This window comes from Coregonus lavaretus, assembly GCF_964263955.1.
Source record: "Coregonus lavaretus genome assembly, chromosome: 22".
NCBI classification, from domain to species: domain Eukaryota; kingdom Metazoa; phylum Chordata; class Actinopteri; order Salmoniformes; family Salmonidae; genus Coregonus; species Coregonus lavaretus.
Window position 1 is genome coordinate 16,190,697 of NC_140009.1, and position 22,935 is coordinate 16,213,631.

Sequence of the window (22,935 nt, forward strand, 5' to 3'; positions counted from 1 at the left end):
AACACAGTGCACTACATTTATAGACTTGACGCTTTACCAAAGTTGTAAAAATCGCGTTGTTTAGAAGGAGTGAATTGAGTTCGTACACAAGCGCACTTCAAAGAGGAGTCGTTCCCTAACGGAAATATGCAAAGACATGCTACAACGCGCCAATAGGATCTCGCTAGCTAGTACTTGGCTTTGCCGACCTCCTTGCTTGTTCTGCCCACTATGCTTAATTTGCGCCCACTGTGAACGACACAGATTAGCTATCTTGGGTTAGTTATATCTTGGTATAACTGCTTCTCCAATAGAAATCCCCGATCACACTTGTAGGCGATGTCATGGCGACATTGGCTAGCTAAACTAATGCGTAAAAACACGTAATCGGGTCGTCTCGCGCCGAACTTCGCTGGTGGAGGTCGTCAAAATCAAAGGCACTCCTTCGATATAAAGTTGTTTTTGACGAAAATGTATCCGTTTGTCACTTTCACGAGGTTGGAGTAATAACATTCTCAACTACCTAAGAGATTGGCTTGAATCTAGGTTGTACCTTTTAGATTTCTAGAAAAATAACATCTAGGGAAGAATTTTTCACTTCTCATTGACTTCCAAACCCAGGTCCTAGTCTGTTTCGCAAGCGTTCCAGGAAGTCTCGCGATGTTGCGCATCTGGGTTTAGAAACTGTGGTAGGGGTGTTTTTTGATTTACTACCCTCGCTCTCCAACGTAAACAGCAACAGGTGGATGGCCGCAATAAATCAAACGTTGGCGGTTCCACACAGATAGAACAATAATACAGATATTTCACTGGATGTGTAAGTGTGAAGCATCCGGTTGGCGTTTCCACTCACTACCAAATATGGTGATGAGAGGAAGCCTGGTGGCCGGCAGTGGGAGAAGATGGATTTTGGTTGACATTATGCTAACTTTTTAATTTTTCTCATTTGATCTCAATACAGTTTCCTGTTCCCAAAACTAGAATCTGTTACGAACCGAGTGGACTAAATTAGGTAGCTTTTACCCTTTGCCAAATTGCGTTGTTTAGAAGGAGTACAAGGGCGAATTGAGTTATTGTACATGCGCACTTTACAGAGTAGGCATAGTTCCCTAACGGAAATATGCAAATACATGCTCATGCTTGTTCTGCCCACTATGACTCATTTGTTCCCATTGGAAACGATAAACTGTGGTTTATCCTGGGTTAGTTATAAAAATATATTTGACAGAAGTCAGGATGAGGGGTTTTGTCTAGAAGGGATACAGATTTTGTCAACATTCGTTTTAGGATAATTTACTTAGCAGGTTAGGATCATTAACGTAGCAGGTTAGGAGAAGTAGGTTTAAATTTGGAAAAGGGTTAGTGTTAGCGAAAATACAAATACAAATATTCTACTTTTGACGTCAAATTTTACAAAAGCTGTATCCTTCTAGACATGACCAGGATGAGGCGCTGTGTTCAATTTGAATATGCTGTTCCCTTCAGTCTGATTACTTTCACTTTTGTTTATAGAGCGTAGGCAAGTCAAGGACACAGAAATAATATTTTATGCAAAAGTGAATTGAATGAAAGATGAGCTACGATCGTGCCATCACAGTGTTCTCACCTGATGGCCACTTATTCCAGGTGGACTACGCACAGGAAGCGGTCAAAAAAGGTTCAACTGCTGTAAGTACCATATAGATTCACGTTATGTTCTTATTAAAGTTCCAATGCAGCCGTTTTAAAAAATCTCAATATCAAATAATGTCTGGGTAACAGTACCTTACTGTGATTGTTTTAAATATATATATGTATATTTTAAAAAAGTAACAAAAATAGCTTCTTAGAAAACTAACTGTTATTGGCAGAGAGGAGGGCAAACTCCATTTGCTATTGGTCTAATAACCAGGCTGTCCAAAACCCCACCCAGCCAAACAAGCTGACATTTCTGGTGGTCATTTCAAACTCTTACACTAAGTGCATTATCATCATTTTCACAATTTCACAGAATTATTCCAACAGTGTGGAAATATAATATTAATATATATATATATATATAATATACAGTACCAGTCAAAAGTTTGGACACACCTACTCATTCAAGGGTTTTTCTTAATTTTTTACTATTTTCTACATTGTAGAATAATAGTGAAGACATCAAACTATTAAATAACACATATGGAATCATGTAGTAACAAAAAAAGTGTTAAACAAATCAAAATATATTTTAGATTTGAGATTCTTCAAATAGCCACCTTTTGCCTTGATGACAGCTTTGCACACTCTTGGCATTCTCTCAACCAGCTTCACCTGGAATGCATTTCCAACAGTCTTGAAGGAGTTCCCACATATGCTGAGCTTTGTTGGCTGCTTTTCCTTCACTCTGCCGTCCGACTCATCCCAAACCATCTCAATTGGTTTGAGGTCGGGGGATTGTGGAGGCATCTGATGCAGCACTCCATCACTCTGCTTCTTGGTAAAATACCCCTTACACAGCCTGGAGGTGTGTTGGGTCATTGTCCTGTTTAAAAACATATGATAGTCCCACTAAGCCCAAACCAGATGGGATGGCGTATCGCTGCAGAATGATGTGTAGCCATGCTGGTTAAGTGTGCCTTGAATTCAAAATAAATAATAGACAGTGTCACCAGCAAAGCACCCCCAAACCATAACACCTCCTACACCATGCTTTACGGTGGGAACTACACATGCGGAGATCATCCGTTCACCCACACCGCGTCTCACAAAGACACAGCGGTTGGAACCAAAAATCTCAAATTTGGACTCCAGACCAAAGGACAAATTTCCACCGGTCTAATGTCCATTGCTCGTTTTTCTTGGCCCAAGCAGGTCTCTTCTTCTTATTGGTGTCCTTTAGTAGTGGTTTCTTTGCAGCAATTCGACCATGAAGGCCTGATTCACACGGTCCCTTTGAACAGTTGATGTTGAGATGTGTCTGTGACTTGAACTCTGTGAAGCATTTATTTGGGCTGCAATTTCTGAGGCTGGTAACTCTAATGAACTTATCTTCTGCAGCAGAGGTAACTCTGGGTCTTCCATTCCTGTGGCGGACCCCATGAGAGCAAGTTTCATCATAGCGCTTGATGGTTTTTGCGACTGCACTTAAATAAACGTTCAAAGTTCTTGAAATTTTCCGTATTGACTGACCTTCATGTCTTAAAGTAATGATAGACTGTCGTTTCTCTTTGCTTATTTGAGCTGTTCTTGCCATAATATGGACCTGGTCTTTTACCAAATAGGGCTATCTTCTGTATAACACCCCTACCTTGTCACAACACAACTGATTGGATCAAACGCATTAAGAAGGAAAGAAATTCCACAAATTAACTTTTAACAAGGCACACCTGTTAATTGAAATGCATTCCAGGTGACTTCCTCATGAAGCTGGTTGAGAGAATGCCAAGAGTGTGCAAAGCTGTCATCAAGGCAAAGGGTGGCTATTTGAAGAATCTCAAATATAAAATATATTTAGATTTGTTTAACACTTTTTTGGTTACATGATTCCATATGTGTTATTTCATAGTTTTGATGTCTTCACTATTCTACAATGTAAAAAATAGTAAAAATAAAGAAAAACCCTTGAATGAGTAGGTGTCCAAACGTTTGACTGGTAGTATATACAGTGGGGAGAACAAGTATTTGATACACTGCCGATTTTGCAGGTTTTCCTACTTACAAAGCATGTAGAGGTCTGTAATTTTTATCATAGGTACACTTCAACTGTGAGAGACGGAATCTAAAACAAAAATCCAGAAAATCACATTGTATGGTTTTTAAGTAATTAATTTGCATTTTATTGCATGACATAAGTATTTGATCACCTACCAACCAGTAAGAATTCCGGCTCTCACAGACCTGTTAGTTTTTCTTTAAGAAGCCCTCCTGTTCTCCACTCATTACCTGTATTAACTGCACCTGTTTGAACTTGTTACCTGTATAAAAGACACCTGTCCACACACTCAATCAAACAGACTCCAACCTCTCCACAATGGCCAAGAACAGAGAGCTGTGTAAGGACATCAGGGAAAAAAATTGTAGACCTGCACAAGGCTGGGATGGGCTACAGGACAATAGGCAAGCAGCTTGGTGAGAAGGCAACAACTGTTGGCGCAATTATTAGAAAATGGAAGAAGTTCAAGATGACGGCCAATCACCCTCGGTCTGGGGCTCCATGCAAGATCTCACCTCGTGGGGCATCAATGATCATGAGGAAGGTGAAGGATCAGCCCAGAACTACACGGCAGGACCTGGTCAATGACCTGAAGAGAGCTGGGACCACAGTCTCAAAGAAACACACTACGCCGTCATGGATTAAAATCCTGCAGCCCACGCAAGGTCCCCCTGCTCAAGCCAGCGCATGTCCAGGCCCGTCTGAAGTTTGCCAATGACCATCTGGATGATCCAGAGGAGGAATGGGAGAAGGTCATGTGGTATGATGAGACAAAAATAGAGCTTTTTGGTCTAAACTCCACTCGCCGTGTTTGGAGGAAGAAGAAGGATAAGTACAATCCCAAGAACACCATCCCAACCGTGAAGCATGGAGGTGGAAACATCATTCTTTGGGGATGCTTTTCTGCAAAGGGGACAGGACGACTACACCGTATTGAGGGGAGGATGGATGGGGCCATGTATAGCGAGATCTTGGCCAACAACCTCCTTCTCTCAGTAAGAGCATTGAAGATGGGTCGTGGCTGGGTCTTCCAGCATGACCACGACCCGAAACACACAGCCAGGGCAACTAAGGAGTGGCTCCGTAAGAAGCATCTCAAGGTCCTGGAGTGGCCTAGCCAGTCTCCAGACCTGAAACCAATAGAAAATCATTGGAGGGAGCTGAAAGTCTTTATTGCCCAGCGACAGCCCCGAAACCTGAAGGATCTGGAGAAGGTCTGTATGGAGGAGTGGGCCCAAATCCCTGCTGCAGTGTGTGCAAACCTGGTCAAGACCTACAGGAAACGTATGATCTCTGTAATTGCAAACAAAGGTTTCTGTACCAAATATTAAGTTCTGCTTTTCTGATGTATCAAATACTTATGTCATGCAATAAAATGCAAATTAATTACTTAAAAATCATACAATGTGATTTTCTGGATTTTTGTTTTAGATTCCGTCTCTCACAGTTGAAGTCTACCTATGATAAAAATTACAGACCTCTACATGCTTTGTAAGTAGGAAAACCTGCAAAATCGGCAGTGTATCAAATACTTGTTCTCCCCACTGTATATATATATATATATATATATATATATACACAGTGAGGGAAAAAAGTATTTGATCCCCAGCTGAATTTGTACGTTTCCCCACTGACAAAGAAATGATCAGTCTATAATTTTAATGGTAGATTTATTTGAACAGTGAGAGACAGAATAACAACAACAAAAATCCAGAAAAAAACGCATGTCAAAAATGTTATAAATTGATTTGCATTTGAATGAGGGAAATAAGTATTTGACCCCCTCTCAATCAGAAAGATTTCTGGCTCCCAGGTGTCTTTTATACAGGTAATGAGCTGAGATTAGAGAACACTCTTAAAGGGAGTGCTCTTAATCTCAGTTTGTTACCTGTATAAAAGACACCTGTCCACAGAAGCAATCAATCAATCAGATTCCAAACTCTCCACCATGGCCAAGACTAAAGAGCTCTCCAAGGATGTCAGGGACAGGATTGTAGACCTACACAAGGCTGGAATGGGCTACAAGACCATTGCCAAGCACCTTGGTGAGAAGGTGACAACAGTTGGTGCGATTATTCGCAAATGGAAGAAACACAAAATAACTGTCAATCTCCCTCGGCCTGGGTCTCCATGCAAGATCTCACCTTGTGGAGTTGCAATGATCATGAGAACGGTGAGGAATCAGCCCAGAATTACACAGGAGGATCTTGTCAATGATCTCAAGGCAGCTGGGACCATAGTCACCAAGAAAACAATTGGTAACACACTACGCCGTGAAGGACTGAAATCCTGCAGCGTCCGCAAGGTCCCCCTGCTCAAGAAAGCACATATACAGGGCCGTCTGAAGTTTGCAAATGAACATCTGAATGATTCAGAGGAGAACTGGGTGAAAGTGTTGTGGTCAGATGAGACCAAAATGGAGCTCTTTGGCATCAACTCAACTCGCCGTGTTTGGAGGAGGAGGAATGCTGCCTATGACCCCAAGAACACCATCCCCACCGTCAAACATGGAGGTGGAAACATTATACTTTGGGGGTGTTTTCCTGCTAAGGGGACAGGACAACTTCACCGCATCAAAGGGACGATGGACGGGGCCATGTACTGTCAAATCTTGGGTGAGAACCTCCTTCCCTCAGCCAGGGCATTGAAAATGGGTCGTGGATGGGTATTCCAGCATGACAATGACCCAAAACACACGGCCAAGGCAACAAAGGAGTGGCTCAAGAAGAAGCACATTAAGGTCCTGGAGTGGCCTAGCCAGTCTCCAGACCTTACTCCCATAGAAAATCTGTGGAGTGAGCTGAAGGTTCGAGTTGCCAAATGTCAGCCTCGAAACCTTTATGACTTGGAGAAGATCTGCAAAGAGGAGTGGGACAAAATCCCTCCTGAGATGTGTGCAAACCTGGTGGACAACTACAAGAAACGTCTGAACTCTGTGATTGCCAACAAGGGTTTTGCCACCAAGTACTAAGTCATGTTTTGCAAAGGGGTCAAATACTTATTTCCCTCATTAAAATGCAAATCAATTTATAACATTTTTGACATGCGTTTCTCTGGATTTTGTTGTTGTTATTCTGTCTCTCATTGTTCAAATAAACCTAACATTAAAATTATAGACTGATCATGTCTTTGTCAGTTGGCAAACGTACAAAATCAGCAGGGGATCAAATACTTTTTTCCCTCACTGTGTGTATATATATATATATATATATATATATATATATATATATATATATACAGTGGGGGGAAAAAGTATTTAGTCAGCCACCAATTGTGCAAGTTCTCCCACTTAAAAAGATGAGAGAGGCCTGTAATTTTCATCATAGGTACACGTCAACTATGACAGACAAAATGAGGGGAAAGAAATCCAGAAAATCACATTGTAGGATTTTTAATGAATTTATTTGCAAATTATGGTGGAAAATAAGTATTTGGTCAATAACAAAAGTTTCTCAATACTTTGTTATATAACCTTTGTTGGCAATGACACAGGTCAAACGTTTTCTGTAAGTCTTCACAAGGTTTTCACACACTGTTGCTGGTATTTTGGCCCATTCCTCCATGCAGATCTCCTCTAGAGCAGTGATGTTTTGGGGCTGTCGCTGGTCAACACGGACTTTCAACTCCCTCCAAAGATTTTCTATGGGGTTGAGATCTGGAGACTGGCTAGGCCACTCCAGGACCTTGAAATGCTTCTTACGAAGCCACTCCTTCGTTGCCCGGGCGGTGTTTTTGGGATCATTGTCATGCTGAAAGACTCAGCCACGTTTCATCTTCAATGCCCTTGCTGATGGAAGGAGGTTTTCACTCAAAATCTCACGATACAAGGCCCCATTCATTCTTTCCTTTACACGGATCAGTCGTCCTGGTCCCTTTGCAGAAAAACAGCCCCAAAGCATGATGTTTCCACCCCCATGCTTCACAGTAGGTATGGTGTTCTTTGGATGCAACTCAGCATTCTTTGTCCTCCAAACACGACGAGTTGAGTTTTTACCAAAAAGTTCTATTTTGGTTTCATCTGACCATATGACATTCTCCCAATCCTCTTCTGGATCATCCAAATGCACTCTAGCAAACTTCAGACGGGCCTGGACATGTACTGGCTTAAGCAGGGGGACACGTCTGGCACTGCAGGATTTGAGTCCCTGGCGGCGTAGTGTGTTACTGATGGTAGGCTTTGTTAATTTGGTCCCAGCTCTCTGCAGGTCATTCACTAGGTCCCCCCGTGTGGTTCTTGGATTTTTGCTCACCGTTCTTGTGATCATTTTGACCCCACGGGGTGAGATCTTGCGTGGAGCCCCAGATCGAGGGAGATTATCAGTGGTCTTGTATGTCTTCCATTTCCTAATAATTGCTCCCACAGTTGATTTCTTCAAACCAAGCTGCTTACCTATTGCAGATTCAGTCTTCCCAGCCTGGTGCAGGTCTACAATTTTGTTTCTGGTGTCCTTTGACAGCTCTTTGGTCTTGGCCATAGTGGAGTTTGGAGTGTGACTGTTTGAGGTTGTGGACAGGTGTCTTTTATACTGATAACAAGTTCAAACAGGTGCCATTAATACAGGTAACGAGTGTAGGACAGAGGAGCCTCTTAAAGACGAAGTTACAGGTCTGTGAGAGCCAGAAATCTTGCTTGTTTGTAGGTGACCAAATACTTATTTTCCACCATAATTTGCAAATAAATTCATTAGAAATCCTACAATGTGATTTTCTGGATTTTTTTTCTCATTTTGTCTGTCATAGTTGACGTGTACCTATGATGAAAATTACAGGCCTCTCTCATCTTTTTAAGTGTGAGAACTTGCACAATTGGTGGCTGACTAAATACTTTTTTTCCCCACTGTATATATACAGTTGAAGTCGGAAGTTTACATACACCTTACCCAAATACATTTAAACTCTGTTTTTCACAATTCCTGACATTTAATCATAGTAAAAATTCCCTGTCTTAGGTCAGTTAGGATCACCACTTTATTTTAAGAATGTGAAATGTCAGAATAATAGTAGAGAGAATGATTTATTTCAGCTTTTTTTCATTCATCACATTCCCAGTGGGTCAGAAGTTTACATACACTCAATTAGTATTTGGTAGCATTGCCTTTAAATTGTTAAACTTGGGTCAAACGTTTCGGGTAGCCTTCCACAAGCTTCCCACAATAAGTTGGGTAAATTCTGGCCCATTCCTCCTGACAGAGCTGGTGTAACTGAGTCAGGTTTGTAGGTTTGTAGGATTGAGGTCAGGCCTTTGTGATGGCAACTCCAATACCTTGACTTTGTTGTCCTTAAGCCATTTTGCCACAACTTTGGAAGTATGCTTGGGGTCATTGTCCATTTGGAAGACCCATTTGCGACCAAGCTTTAACTTCCTGACTGATGTCTTGAGATGTTGCTTCAATATATCCACATAATTTTCCTTCCTCATGATGCCATTTATTTTGTGAAGTCCACCAGACCCTCCTGCAGCAAAGCACCCCCACAGCATGATGCTGCCACCCCCGTGCTTCACAGTTGGGAGGGTGTTCTTCGGCTTGCAAGCATTCCCCTTTTTCCTCCAAACATAACGATGGTCATTATGGCCAAACAGTTCTATTTTTGTTTCATCAGACCAGAGGACATTTCTCCAAAACGTACAATATTTTTCCCATGTGCAGTTGCAAACCATAGTCCGGCTTTTTTATAGTGGTTTTGGAGCAGTGGCTTCTTCCTTGCTGAGCGGCCTTTCAGGTTATGTCGATATAGGACTCGTTTTACTGTGGATATAGGTACTTTTGTACCGGTTTCCTCCAGCATCTTCACAAGGTCCTTTGCTGTTGTTCTGGGATTTATTTGCACTATTCGCACCAAAGTACGTTCATCTCTAGGAGACAGAACGTGTCTCCTTCCTGAGCGGTATGATGGCTGCATGGTCCCATGGTGTTTATACTTGCGTACTATTGTTTGTACAGATGAACGTGGTACCTTCAGGCGTTTGGAAATTGCTCCCAAGGATGAACCAGATTTGTGGAGGTCTACATTCTTTTCTGAGGTCTTGGCTGATTTCTTTTGATTTTCTCATGATGTCAAGCAAAGAGGCACTGCGTTTGAAGGTAGGCCTTGAAATACATCCACAGGTACACCTCCAATTCACTCAAATGATGTCAATTAGCCTATCAGAAGCTTCTAAAACCATTACATCATTTTCTGGAATTTTCCAAGCTGTTTAAATGCACAGTCAATTTAGTGTATGTAAAATTCTGACCCACTGGAATTGTGATACAGTGAATTCTAAGTGAAATAATCTGTCTGTAAACAATTGTTGGAAAAATGACTTGTGTCATGCACAAAGTAGATGTCCTAACCGACTTGCCAAAACTATAGTTTGTTAACAAGAAATTTGTGGAGTTGTTGAAAAACGAGTTTTAATGACTCCAACCTAAGTGTATGTAAACTTCCGATTTCAACTGTATATACAGCTCTGGAAAAAATTAAGAGACCACTGCAAAAATATAAGTCTCTCTGGTTTTACTATTTATAGGTATGTGTTTGGGTGAAATTAATTTTTTTGTTTTATTCTATAAACTACTGACAACATTTCTCCCAAATTCCAAATAAAAATTTATTTATTTGCAGAAAATGACAACTGGTCAAAATAACAAAAAAGATGCAGTGTTGTCAGACCTCGAATAATGCAAAGAAAATAAGTTCATGTTCATTTTTAAACAACACAATACTAATGTTTTAACTTAGGAAGAGTTCAGAAATCAATATTTGGTTGGAATAACCCTGATTTTCAATCACAGCTTTCATGCGTCTTGGCATGCTCTCCACCAGTCTTTCACATTGATGTTGGGTGACTTTATGCCACTCCTGGCGCAAAAATTCAAGCAGCTCGGCTTTGTTTGATGGCTTGTGACCATCCATCTTCCTCTTGATCACATTTCAGAAGTTTTCAATGGGGTACAGGTCTGGAGATTGGGCTGGCCATGACAGGGTCTTGATCTGGTGGTCCTCCATCCACACCTTGATTGACCTGGCTGTGTGGCATGGCGCATTGTCCTGCTGGAAAAACCAAGCCTCAGAGTTGGGGAACAATGTCAGAGCAAAAGGAAGCAAGTTCTTCCAGGACAACCTTGTACGTTGCTTGATTCATGCGTCCTTCACAAAGACAAATCTGCCCAATTCCAGCCTTGCTAAAGCACCCCCAGATCACCACCGATCCCCCACCAAATTTCACAGTGGGTGCGAGACACTGTGGCTTGTAGGCCTCTCCAGGTCTCTGTCTAACCATTAGACGACCAGGTGTTGGGCAAAGCTGAAAATTGGACTCATCAGAGAAGATGACCTTACTCCAGTCCTCTACAGTCCAATCCTTATGGTCTTTTGCAAACCTCAGCCTGGCTTTTCTTTGCTTCTCATTGATGAAGGGCTTTTTTTCTAGCTTTGCACGACTTCAGCCCTGCCCCTAGGAGCCTGTTTCGAACCATCCTCGCCGTGCACTTCACCCCAGCTGCCGTTTGCCATTCTTTTTGTAGGTCACTTGATGTCATCCTACGGTTGTTGAGTGACATTCGAATGAGTTGGCGGTGATCCCGGTCAGTAGAGAGTCGTTTTCGCCCTCTGCCGGTCTGTAGCTTTGTTGTCTCCAATGTCTGCTGCTTGACCTTGTTCTTATGAACCGCCATCTTTGACATTTTAAGGATGGAAGCAACCCGACGCTCACCTGTATCCCTCTGCCAGTAAAGCCAGAATTGAACCCTTCTTTTCCTCACTCAAAACTTTCCTTTTCAACTCTTTTGGCATGGTCAATAGTTATTTTTTAAATTAATATTACTTTTGAGGTACTATTAGCACTGTTTTTGCCATCCAGCTGGTCCTATTGCAAGAGGATAGTGATGACCACAGCAGTGGTTTTTATACTTTTCCTTGTTAAATAAGATTTGGTTCAGGTGATCACCTAATTAGTACCTAATTCAGTAGAATGAGTGGGCCTGTGTTGGAATTCAACAGACACTGGAATGGAATGGCTGTCATACATGTAGAGATGCTGCTTTAAGAACAATTTGCAGTGGTCTCTTAATTTTTTCCAGAGCTGTATATATATTATATATATATATATATATATATATATATATATATATATATATATATATATATATATATATATATATATATATATACAGTTGAAGTCGGAAGTTTACATACACTTAGGTTGGAGTCATTAAAACTCGTTTCTCAACCACTCCACAAATTTCTTGTTAACAAACTATAGTTTTGGCAAGTCGGTTAGGACATCTACTTTGTGCATGACACAAGTAATTTTTCCAACAATTGTTTACAGACAGATTATTTCACTTATAATTCACTGTATCACAATTCCAGTGGGTCAGAAGTTTACATACACTAAGTTGACTGTGCCTTTAAACAGTTTGGAAGATTCCAGAAAATGATGTCATGGCTTTAGAAGCTTATGATAGGCTAATTTACATAATTTGAGTCAATTGGAGGTGTACCTGTGGATCTATTTCAAGGCCTACCTTCAAACTCAGTGCCTCTTTGCTTGACATCATGGGAAAATCAAAAGAAATCAGCCAAGACGTCAGAAAAACAAATGTACACCTCCACAAGTCTGGTTCATCCTTGGGAGCAATTTCCAAACGCCTGAAGGTACCACGTTCATCTGTACAAACAATAGTACGCAAGAATAAACACCATGGGACCATGCAGCTGTCATACCGCTCAGGAAGGAGACGCGTTCTGTCTCCTAGAGATTAGCGTACTTTGGTGCGAAAAGTGAAAATCAATCCCAGAACAACAGCAAAGGACCTTGTGAAGATTCTGGAGGAAACAGGTACAAATGTATCTATATCCACAGTAAAACGAGTCCTATATCGACATAACCTGAAAGGCCGCTCAGCAAGGAAGAAGCCACTGCTCCAAAACCACTATAAAAAAGCCAGACTACAGTTTGCAACTGCACATGGGGACAAAGATCATACTTTTTGGAGAAATATCCTCTGGTCTGATGAAACAAAAATAGAACTGTTTGGCCATAATGACCATCATTATGTTTGGAGGTAAAAGGGGTAGGCTTGCAAGCCGAAGAACACCATCCCAACCGTGAAGCACGGGGGTGGCAGCATCATGCTGTGGGGGTGCTTTGCTGCAGGAGGGACTGGTGCACTTCACAAAATAGATGGCATCATGAGGAAGGAAGATTATGTGGATATATTGATGCAACATCTCAAGACATCAGTCAGGAAGTTAAAGCTTGGTCGCAAATGGGTCTTCCAAATGGACAATGACTCCAAGCATACTTCCAAAGTTGTGGCAAAATGGCTTAAGGACAACAAAGTCAAGGTATTGGAGTGGCCATCACAAAGGCCCTCAATCCAATTGAAAATTTGTGGGCAGAACTGAAAAAGCGTGTGCAAGCAAGGAGGCCTACAAACCTGACTCAGTTACACCAGCTCTGTCAGGAGGAATGGGCAATGTTACCAAATACTGATTGAGTGTACGTAAACTTCTGACTCACTGGGAACGTGAGACATAAAAGCTTAAATAAATCACTCTACTATTATTCTGACATTTCACATTCTTAAAAATAAAGTGGTGATCCTAACTGACCTAAGACAGGGAATTGTTACGAGGATTAAATGTCAGGAATTGTGAAAAACTGAGTTTAAATGTATTTGGCTAAGGTGTATGTAAACTTCCGACTTCAACTGTGTATATACATACACAAAAATAGGAAAAACATGTTTTGGACTGCACTACCCAAATTGAGCTCCAACTGGCGCAACTGTATCAATTATGCTTAATTATTTTACAGGTTGGAGTGCGAGGAAAAAATGTTGTTGTTCTAGGAGTGGAGAAGAAATCTGTTGCCAAGCTCCAAGATGACAGAACTGTGCGCAAAATCTGCTCCTTGGACAACCATGTCTTCATGGCCTTTGCAGGTAACTTTTAAACATAGGACAGTGCACACCAAAGTGGTGATTGCAAATATGTAATTACCGTTTGTCTGATTATAATTTGTCATCAACATTTTACAAGTACCTTCAGAAAGTATTCACACCCCTTGACTTTTCCCACTTTGTGTTACAACCTGAATTTAAAATGGATTAAATTGAGGTTTGGCACTGGCCTACACACAATATCCCATAATGTCAAAGTGGAATAATGTTTTACATTTTTACAAATTAATAAAAAAATGAAACGCTGAAATGTCTTGTCAGTAAGTATTCAACCCCTTTGTTATGGCAAGCCTAAATAAGTTCAGGAGTAAAAATGTACTTAACAGGTCACATAATAAGTAGCATGGACTCTATGTGCAATAAGTGTTTAACGTGATTTTTGAACGTCTACCTCATCTCTGTGCCCCACACATATAATTATCTGTAAGGTCTCTCAGTCAAGCAGTGAACCACAACGACCAGGGATGTTTTCCAATGCCTCGCAAAGAAGGGCACTTATTGGTAGATGGGTAAAAAAATGAAAATACAGACATTTGAATATCCCTTTGAGCATGGTGAAGTTATTAATTACACTTTGGATGGTGTATCAATACACCCAGCTACTACAAAGATATAGGCGTCCTTCTTAACTCAGTTGCCAGAAAGGAAGGAAACCGCTCAGGGATGTCACATTGTAGTTACTTCACAATACTAACCTAATTGACAGTGAGAAGGACGCCTGTACAGAATAAAAATATTCCAAAACATGCATCCTGTTTGCAACAAGGCACTAAAGTAATACTGCAAAAATGGTGGGAAAGGAATTAACTTTTCGTCCTGAATACAAAGTGTTATGTTTCGGGGCAAATCCAATGCATTCCGGAGTGCCACTCCCCATATTTTCAAACATAGTGGTGGCTGCATCATGTTATGGGTATGTTTGTAATCGTTAAGGAATGGGGAGTTTTTTAGGATTACAAATAAACAGAATGGAGCCAAGCATAAGCAAATTCCTAGAGGAAAACATGGTTCAGTCCTCTTTCCACCAGATACTGGGAGATGAATTCATCTTTCAGCAGGACAATAACCGAAAACACAAGGCCAAATCTTCACTGGAGTTGCTTACCAAGACGACAGTGAATGTTCCTGAGTGGCTGAGTTAGTTGACTTAAATCTACTTAAATCTATTGCAAGACCTGAAAATGGTTGTCTAGCAATGATCAACAATCAATGAAAAAAACAGACAAATGTTGCACAATCCAGGTGTGGAAAACTCTTAGATGTACCCTGAAAGACTCGCAGCTGTATTTGCTGCCAAATGTGATTTTAACATGGATTGACTCAGGGGGTTGAATACTTATCTAATCAAGAATACCAAAAGATTTTAAAATGTTAATTTTTTCTTCCACTGACATTAGTATTTTGTGTAGATAGTTGACAAAATGTACATTAAATCCATTTTAATCCCACCTTGTAGCACAAAATGTGGAAAAAGTCGAGGGGTGCAAATACTTTGAAGGCACTATAGGCCTACTTTGAATGATAAATGTAATGTTAATGCTGAAATTGAGCAATTCGATTTTTCACCTAGTTGGGTGAGGTTTTTAATTGGTGTAACATACTTTCTCCTTATCAAATGGCCTGCAGGATTGACCGCAGATGCCAGGATCATTGTTAACAGGGCCAGGGTGGAGTGTCAGAGTCACAGGCTCACAGTGGAAGACCCTGCGACAGTAGAGTACATCACACGCTACATCTCCAGCATAAAACAGGTACCCCACACACACACACAAAATACACACATGCGGATACATCACTTCTATATATTCCGACTTTCAGCGCTACACCCAAAGCAATGGACGAAGGCCCTTTGGCATCTCCTCCCTCATTGTGGGGTTTGATTTCGATGGAACACCCCATCTGTACCAAACAGACCCCTCAGGAACATACCATGCCTGGAAGGTAGGGGTGTTTTTCTGACCCATACATCTGAATCGTTGATAAGATGCTTCAAAATGTGGAAAACAAAATGTATTTGTGTACATAGGCAAATGCCATTGGAAGATCTGCCAAGACTGTTCGGGAGTTTCTAGAGAAAAACTATAAAGAGGAAGATATGGAGTCCGATACAGACACCATTAAGCTTGCCATCAGAGCGCTACTTGAGGTGAGGCTTACACCACTCTAGAGCTAACATTTGATGGCAACAATGTAGTGATTGGAAAGCAAAGCAAAGATATTCCTCCGTCACAAGGTTTGCTCCCCGTGTTCGCAGGTTGTCCAGTCAGGGGGAAAGAACATTGAGCTAGCCATTATGAAGCGGGATGAATCAATGAAGGTCTGTTTGAAATCGTGACACCTCAGCAAATCCACCAGAGGCTCTCACCTGTGTAATAATGCAACTTAAAATGTTCCCCTAATAACTTATTTTCCACTGTAAATAGATTCTGGTCCAAGAGGAAATCGAGGAATATGTCACAGCTATTGAAACAGAAAAGGAGAAAGCAGAGAAACAAAAGAAGAAAACATGAACCCTTTTTGATTGACCAGTCATGATTAAACAAACATGTGCCTTTGTCCATCTTCAATATTGCATCAGGAATCTCTTCGTTTCTCTATCCATTGCTGGAGGGACCCCCAAGGATTGCATATTTTTATTCTAGCCCAGCACAAACACCTGATTTGACTAATCAGCAGGCTCTTGTTTGGTTGAATCAGACAGGCTATGGTAGTGATGGGTAGACTCTCCAGCACTCACAAGGTACTGAGTGTTGAGCTCAAACAAATGCTCCCACCCTGGGAGTCCCAATGGAATGGATTGAGAAACACTGCTGCCCTAATGGATCACATGAAAACTTAAGATTTTACCTTATTCTTGTAATGAATAAATATCTGCATTTAAAAACTACAACTTCCACCTACTATCATTGAACACAGAACATGAACAAGAAAATAAGCCTTTTCCCATGTTTATTAGATTTTAAACAATTGAACACTTATTCTCAAAATGATAGAAAACAAACCAATACATGGGAATTCAATATTTATGGCAGACATTTGCTCTGTTTTAATTAAGTTATATATAATTATATTAAGTAATATTAACAATACCTTTAACTATTTTCCCCTCACCAATTTAATCTTCAAATTGATTCCTTGAATAGTTTAGAAAGTTTGCATGTCATCCATTTATCAGAATACAGAAAAGGATGAAAAGCACAGGCAAATTCAAATGCAAAAGCCAAAATGTACCTTAGGCTCAAAGAAAATAAAGAAACAGCAATGCATTTAGCTTCTCTATACTTATTCAGGTGTGGGGTCCCAAGAGTAAAAATAAATTCTCAATGTTTCTTCATTTCAAAACACTTCATGTTGGTAGAGAAAAATAATGGACTGCAAAATGTTATATTTAACTACAAAAACAAATGTACATACACAAACACGTCGTGGCAACTCAAGCACAAGGTAACCCAAGCTTCAAACGAGGCCTGTGGGGTAAAAAAACAACAACATTACTAGCCTTGCCTGGATAGACGCAGTCGCAAGCAATATATACAGTGGGGAAAAAAAGTATTTAGTCAGCCACCAATTGTGCAAATTCTCCCACTTAAAAAGATGAGGCCTGTAATTTTCATCACAGGTACAAGTCAACTATGACAGACAAATTGAGATTTTTTTTCTCCAGGAAATCACATTGTAGGATTTTTTATGAATTTATTTGCAAATTATGGTGGAAAACAAGTATTTGGTCACCTACAAACAAGCAAGATTTCTGGCTCTCACAGACCTGTAACTTCTTTAAGAGGCTCCTCTGTCCTCCACTCGTTACCTGTATTAATGGCACCTGTTTGAACTTATCAGTATAAAAGACACCTGTCCACAACCTCAAACAGTCACACTCCAAACTCCACTATGGCCAAGACCAAAGAGCTGTCAAAGGACACCAGAAACAAAATTGTAGACCTGCACCAGGCTGGGAAGACTGAATCTGCAATAGGTAAGCAGCTTGGTTTGAAGAAATCAACTGTGGGAGCAATTATTAGGAAATGGAAGACATACAAGACCACTGATAATCTCCCTCGATCTGGGGCTCCACGCAAGTTCTCACCCCGTGGGGTCAAAATGATCACAAGAACGGTGAGCAAAAATCCCAGAACCACACAGGGGGACCTAGTGAATGACCTGCAGAGAGCTGGGACCAAAGTAACAAAGCCTACCATCAGTAACACACTACGCCGCCAGGGACTCAAATCCTGCAGTGCCAGACGTGTCCCCCTGCTTAAGCCAGTACATGTCCAGGCCCGTCTGAAGTTTGCTAGAGTGCATTTGGATGATCCAGAAGAGGATTGGGAGAATGTCATATGGTCAGATGACACCAAAATAGAACTTTTTGGTAAAAACTCAACTCGTCGTGTTTGGAGGACAAAGAATGCTGAGTTGCATCCAAAGAACACCATACCTACTGTGAAGCATGGGGGTGGAAACATCATGCTTTAGGGCTGTTTTTCTGCAAAGGGACCAGGACGACTGATCCGTGTAAAGGAAAGAATGAATGGGGCCATGTATCGTGAGATTTTGAGTGAAAACCTCCTTCCATCAGCAAGGGCATTGAAGATTAAACGTGGCTGGGTCTTTCAGCATGACAATGATCCCAAACACACCGCCCGGGCAACGAAGGAGTGGCTTCGTAAGAAGCATTTCAAGGTCCTGGAGTGGCCTAGCCAGTCTCCAGATCTCAACCCCATAGAAAATCTTTGGAGGGAGTTGAAAGTCCGTGTTGCCCAGCGACAGCCCCAAAACATCACTGCTCTAGAGGAGATCTGCATGGAGGAATGGGCCAAAATACCAGCAACAGTGTGTGAAAACCTTGTGAAGACTTACAGAAAACGTTTGACCTGTGTCATTGCCAACAAAAGGTATATAACAAAGTATTGAGAAACTTTTGTTATTGACCAAATACTTATTTTCCACCATAATTTGCAAATACATTTATTAAAAATCCTACAATGATTTTCTGGATTTTTTCTCTCTCATTTTGTCTGTCATAGTTGACGTGTACCTATGATGAAAATTACAGGCCTCTCATCTTTTTAAGTGGGAGAACTTGCACAATTGGTGGCTGACTAAATACTATTTTCCCCACTGTACCCAGGCTTTTGAATAAACACGCACGTCCTTACTCACTTGACCCTCACAGCCTCCCAGTCCCAGCTCGCTGGGAGGGCCGGCGCTGTGCTGACCCTAGCCCTCTCCGGCTGCGGTAGCCCCCACGGAACCTCAGGAAGCGGCCAGGAACCCCAAAGGTCTCAACATTCAGCTTCCTCTCCTCTGCCCAGGTAGTGCGTCTGGGTCATAGTGTAACATGATTAAACAAGCACAGAGACTACGTAGTCAGATCTTCGAAAGCATTTTGTGACATGAAATTGACTCAGACAGCATAATAGATAGGTTAGTCACTTTTAGAGCACATTTACAAAATAAATATAAATTCACCTGGATTTATGGTCTGACGAGATGTTGTCAAAGAAGGATTTGGCCTTGTCATAGTAGCACTTGGGCCCAAATGGATCCCTCTCCACTGTCTTCTCACCAGTTTCTACTCCTGGTTTCACCTTCCCTTCATCCTTTGTTTCTAGTAAAAATGCAAGCATGGATGAACAATGACTAACCATGGTTCTGAAAAGCTTGCAGATGATACCAGACAAAAATTAAAGGATACATTTCCACCAGAGATAGAAGTTCCCTTTTGCAGTAATTTCCCCAATCAGTGATGGCCAAATCATGATCGAATTGCCGCGTTCCTGCAACTACAGTACAAAGCACAGAGGCCCATTTGTCACATGGTGACGGACCTGTGGTTATTTTAATGCAACCAACCTTTGATGTTCAACTTGTCCTGCATCTCCCTCTCCAGCTCTTCCTTGTTGAACTGGGCGTTTGCAGAATCAAAGTCAAAGTCTGATTCAAACTTGAGTGTGCTAGGCTTGGAGCTCTTCACAAGGAGCTGGCCCTGATTACGATTCCTGGGCCTACGAGCTCCTGCAGGACAAAATGGAAAGAATTTGATAAGTCATTCATTCTAAGGTATGAGAAATTCTACAACCAAAGGGTTTACTATACAACCATCTAAAGCAAATGACATTTGTCCCTGACCCAAGAGCTAAAAAGACACCCATTACAGTGGGGGATTACCTTGTTTCCTCCTTGGTGGTGGCCTGTTCTCATCATTGTTCTGGGATTGGGAAGTTGTACGCTGACGCTGTACATCGGACCCACCTGATCGTAGAAAACAAGTTGTCAATCACATTACATAGTCATACAGTATTGGCCTTCAGTTTTACAGTATGAATGTATGTTTTTGCACATGGGTAATTTTTTATTACGTCTACAACTTAACCAGAGCAAACAAGTGAAATTACATTAGTTTAAAAATTCAAAATCAGGCATTATGCCTGACATACTATGGGAAGTAGTGCATCTTCTACGATGCAAAAGCTGAATAACACACATTCAGGTCCTTTTATTTTTCATATTCTACATGGATAAAGTAAATACCGAGCCCCCCAATCAGCCCATCCCAGCTTGCCCCCAGTCTGCTTACTGCCTAGTCCAGAGCGTCTCTGGGGCTGTGGGCTCACTCGTGCAGCTCGCTGCATGGGCCTACTGGTCTCCCTGCGCTGCTCCTGAGACACACTCTGGCCTTTCTTCTGCCCTGGCTCATCTAGAGGCACAGTCTGGACAGCCTGCTCCACCATAGGACCCCTTCTCACTTGAGGGCCTGGAGTTCCACCTGAGGAGACCAGGAATGAACAGGTCCAAGAGAGAGGTTGTATATCATCATTGGAAGCAAGCACCCGATAATGGATTTTATCATTCAAATGAATAGTGTTGCAATTTGAATCATTCCCAACAGTTCCCTGTCTGTTATTCACTGACTCACCCAGACCAAGGGCTGCAGCATACTGCTGGTTGAGCAGATAGTTGGCTGCTAGCTGGTTATAAGATGGGATCCTGTAGGGACTGATTGGTCCTGGAGTTGGATTATAGGAGGACGCTGATGTGCTGAGTGATGACTGAACTCCCCCCCCCAAAAAAAAAAAAAACGAGGAAAGAATACAGCAAATTGATAAATAATTTACTCAAAACACTGATACATGGACGGCCTCATGGCATAGCCTAGCACTTGATCATGACTCAATTACATTACACAAGTCATTGGACGAAGGCGTCTTCTGTAGTGGGGAGTTTTGTTAATACCCGGATGCTCAATCTAAACATTAACACGTGTCGTTTGCGGTACAGCCTGGGAAGCAGACGGCAATTATCTTTCATTACACGACACCGAGAAATACATTTGAAAAAGTAAAAAGGTTAAATTGATAAAGACCTTAGGGTTAGTGTTCACACAAGGCCATATCTCCATGTTACGGAAAACAGATGGAAGACAAGCGACCACCTGTGCTAATTAGCTATCTAGCATGCTCCAAACGCCTGTGTAAGCCAACTCTGGAAATGTAGCGGAAGTGTAGTTTTGTTGGATGAGGCACCCATAGCTGCAGTGTTGCCAACTTAGCGACTTTGTCGCTATATTTAGCGAGTTTTCAGACCCCTCTAGCGACACATTTTAAAAAATGCGACAAATCTAGCGACTTTTTCTGGTGTTATTGGAGAGTCCGACATGAAAGCACGTATTGTTCTTAATCTTCTCAACGAGCAGCGGGTGCTTTGTTACTCCGGTCCCAAAGCACTCACAGGCGGCCCTGTCCTCTCGATGCAGTCAGAGCAGGAGATGTTCACCCCTCCGCGTCCAGACTGCAAATGAATTGCGCATGCGGGAAGCCGCCGCTGGCTGATCCCGCCCTGGCTTTCCTCTCTCCTACAGCGTACAATTACATGTACATGGCCAATTACGCAAATTAGGTGATGACGTCATTTAGCGTATTTTAGGACAGCCAATAGCTACTTTCCTTACTGAGGAGTTGGCAACACTGTATTGATCTGTGCAAAACTGCTACAGTAAGTTTCTCTTTATTATTTAAACGACTCTTTCTCCCTGATGAAATGGCCATATGTTTCAAAAGCAGTATCGCAAGTGATGATTGACGTTTCTAAACGCTAAAACACAGCGTCAGTATCGTAGTTCACACTAGGCAGTCTTGGGCAAATCTAATGGCTGAGAACAGTAGGGAGAAGGCCGAATGCCGCCTAGAGTTTGCGAGCTAGGCATAGCCTGTCTGCCTACCTGCACTATGGCAGTGTCCTGGGGCAGGCCATGGTGAGATTTTGGAGGCTCACACAATGAGATATCTTTGATATCACTTCCCCTGAATATGATGTACTCATAGACGTCATCTTTGGGAGGGGTTGGCCTGTCTGTGAGTCGGCCCTCTGATCCAAATGACTTCACTGCACATGAACAAGAGAAATCATGGAAGTTAATTGACAGGCCAAATCAGATGTTATGTTTTCACTATGCAATCCATTGACATAACTGGACACAAACCAAATAAACTATCCGGTAAAATACAATAACAGTAGACCTAAATGACCAAACTAGAAACGTTACTTTCACAGCCCACATTGTCCCTGTGTGAAGTATGGGCTCCAACATCTATTTGTAGTGCCACATGTGATCACAATGACTTATTTTAGGAGCAAACATGTCTTCTTTGACTACTACTGCTGTCTGAGAGTGAATATGCGTCTCTTTGGCCGCTCACATAATTTACCTTTTGTCAACACCACCGTTGAATTCACGGTATCAATGGTGTATAAGATGCCCTCATACCGATTTAGAGCTTTGGAAATCAAGCCGATTTTACTGCCGATATAAGGAGTCCCGACGCTCATGGTAGCGGGTGAACTGATGGCAACAAGTAATCGTCAAGAAGCCTAATCTCTGCGTTGTTTAAAAAAATTTTGATTCACATGACAGCAAGACAACATGCGGCTCATGAGAGGGAATTTATGGACCATCACACCAAGGTGAGCCACGCCTTCTCATTTACAGGTGCACCTGTGCCTCAAGGAGTCATGGTTGGATTGCATGTTCTGAAAAAAGTGATAGCTACAAGTTAATTGGAACTTCATCAACTATACTCTGTATGTAACAGTTATTGATGGCATATAGCCAAGGAATATTGGCTAAGTGTCGCTGGAAATATGCTATTCCGAGTTCATGCAATTCCATTCTATAGGATTTATTGTAGCCTATAAACTAGGCTAAATGTCAATAGGCTAATCCAAACAAATATACACTATGACTGAAACAAAATAATATATAATAATTGTATAGGCCTATAGATGTTTTTATTAAACTTTATTAAAATTGCATTTAGCCTACAAATTCTCTCT

At 41.6% G+C, this 22,935-nt stretch overlaps 2 protein-coding genes across 2 annotated transcripts; one reads left to right on the top strand and one right to left on the bottom strand.

Annotated features, from left to right (window-relative positions):
- Positions 1 to 305: 305 nt before the first annotated feature.
- LOC311150345 (proteasome subunit alpha type-7-like) lies at positions 306 to 16,492 on the top strand. The gene is made up of 7 exons (XM_084187753.1): positions 306 to 1,647; positions 13,458 to 13,584; positions 15,229 to 15,353; positions 15,421 to 15,543; positions 15,629 to 15,748; positions 15,857 to 15,919; positions 16,026 to 16,492. Exons 1-7 carry the CDS (start codon positions 1,552 to 1,554, stop codon positions 16,110 to 16,112), a joined length of 741 nt encoding a protein of 246 aa, XP_084043879.1. The 5' UTR covers positions 306 to 1,551; the 3' UTR covers positions 16,113 to 16,492.
- Positions 16,493 to 16,652: 160 nt separating this feature from the next.
- LOC311150343 (protein LSM14 homolog B-like) lies at positions 16,653 to 22,537 on the bottom strand. Its single transcript, XM_084187751.1, has 9 exons — positions 22,311 to 22,537; positions 21,824 to 21,987; positions 20,522 to 20,654; positions 20,183 to 20,371; positions 19,774 to 19,857; positions 19,459 to 19,620; positions 19,075 to 19,213; positions 18,766 to 18,926; positions 16,653 to 17,069 (listed from the first exon to the last, which is right to left on the bottom strand). Exons 1-8 carry the CDS (start codon positions 22,429 to 22,431, stop codon positions 18,773 to 18,775), a joined length of 1,146 nt encoding a protein of 381 aa, XP_084043877.1. The 5' UTR covers positions 22,432 to 22,537; the 3' UTR covers positions 16,653 to 17,069; positions 18,766 to 18,772.
- Positions 22,538 to 22,935: the final 398 nt, after the last annotated feature.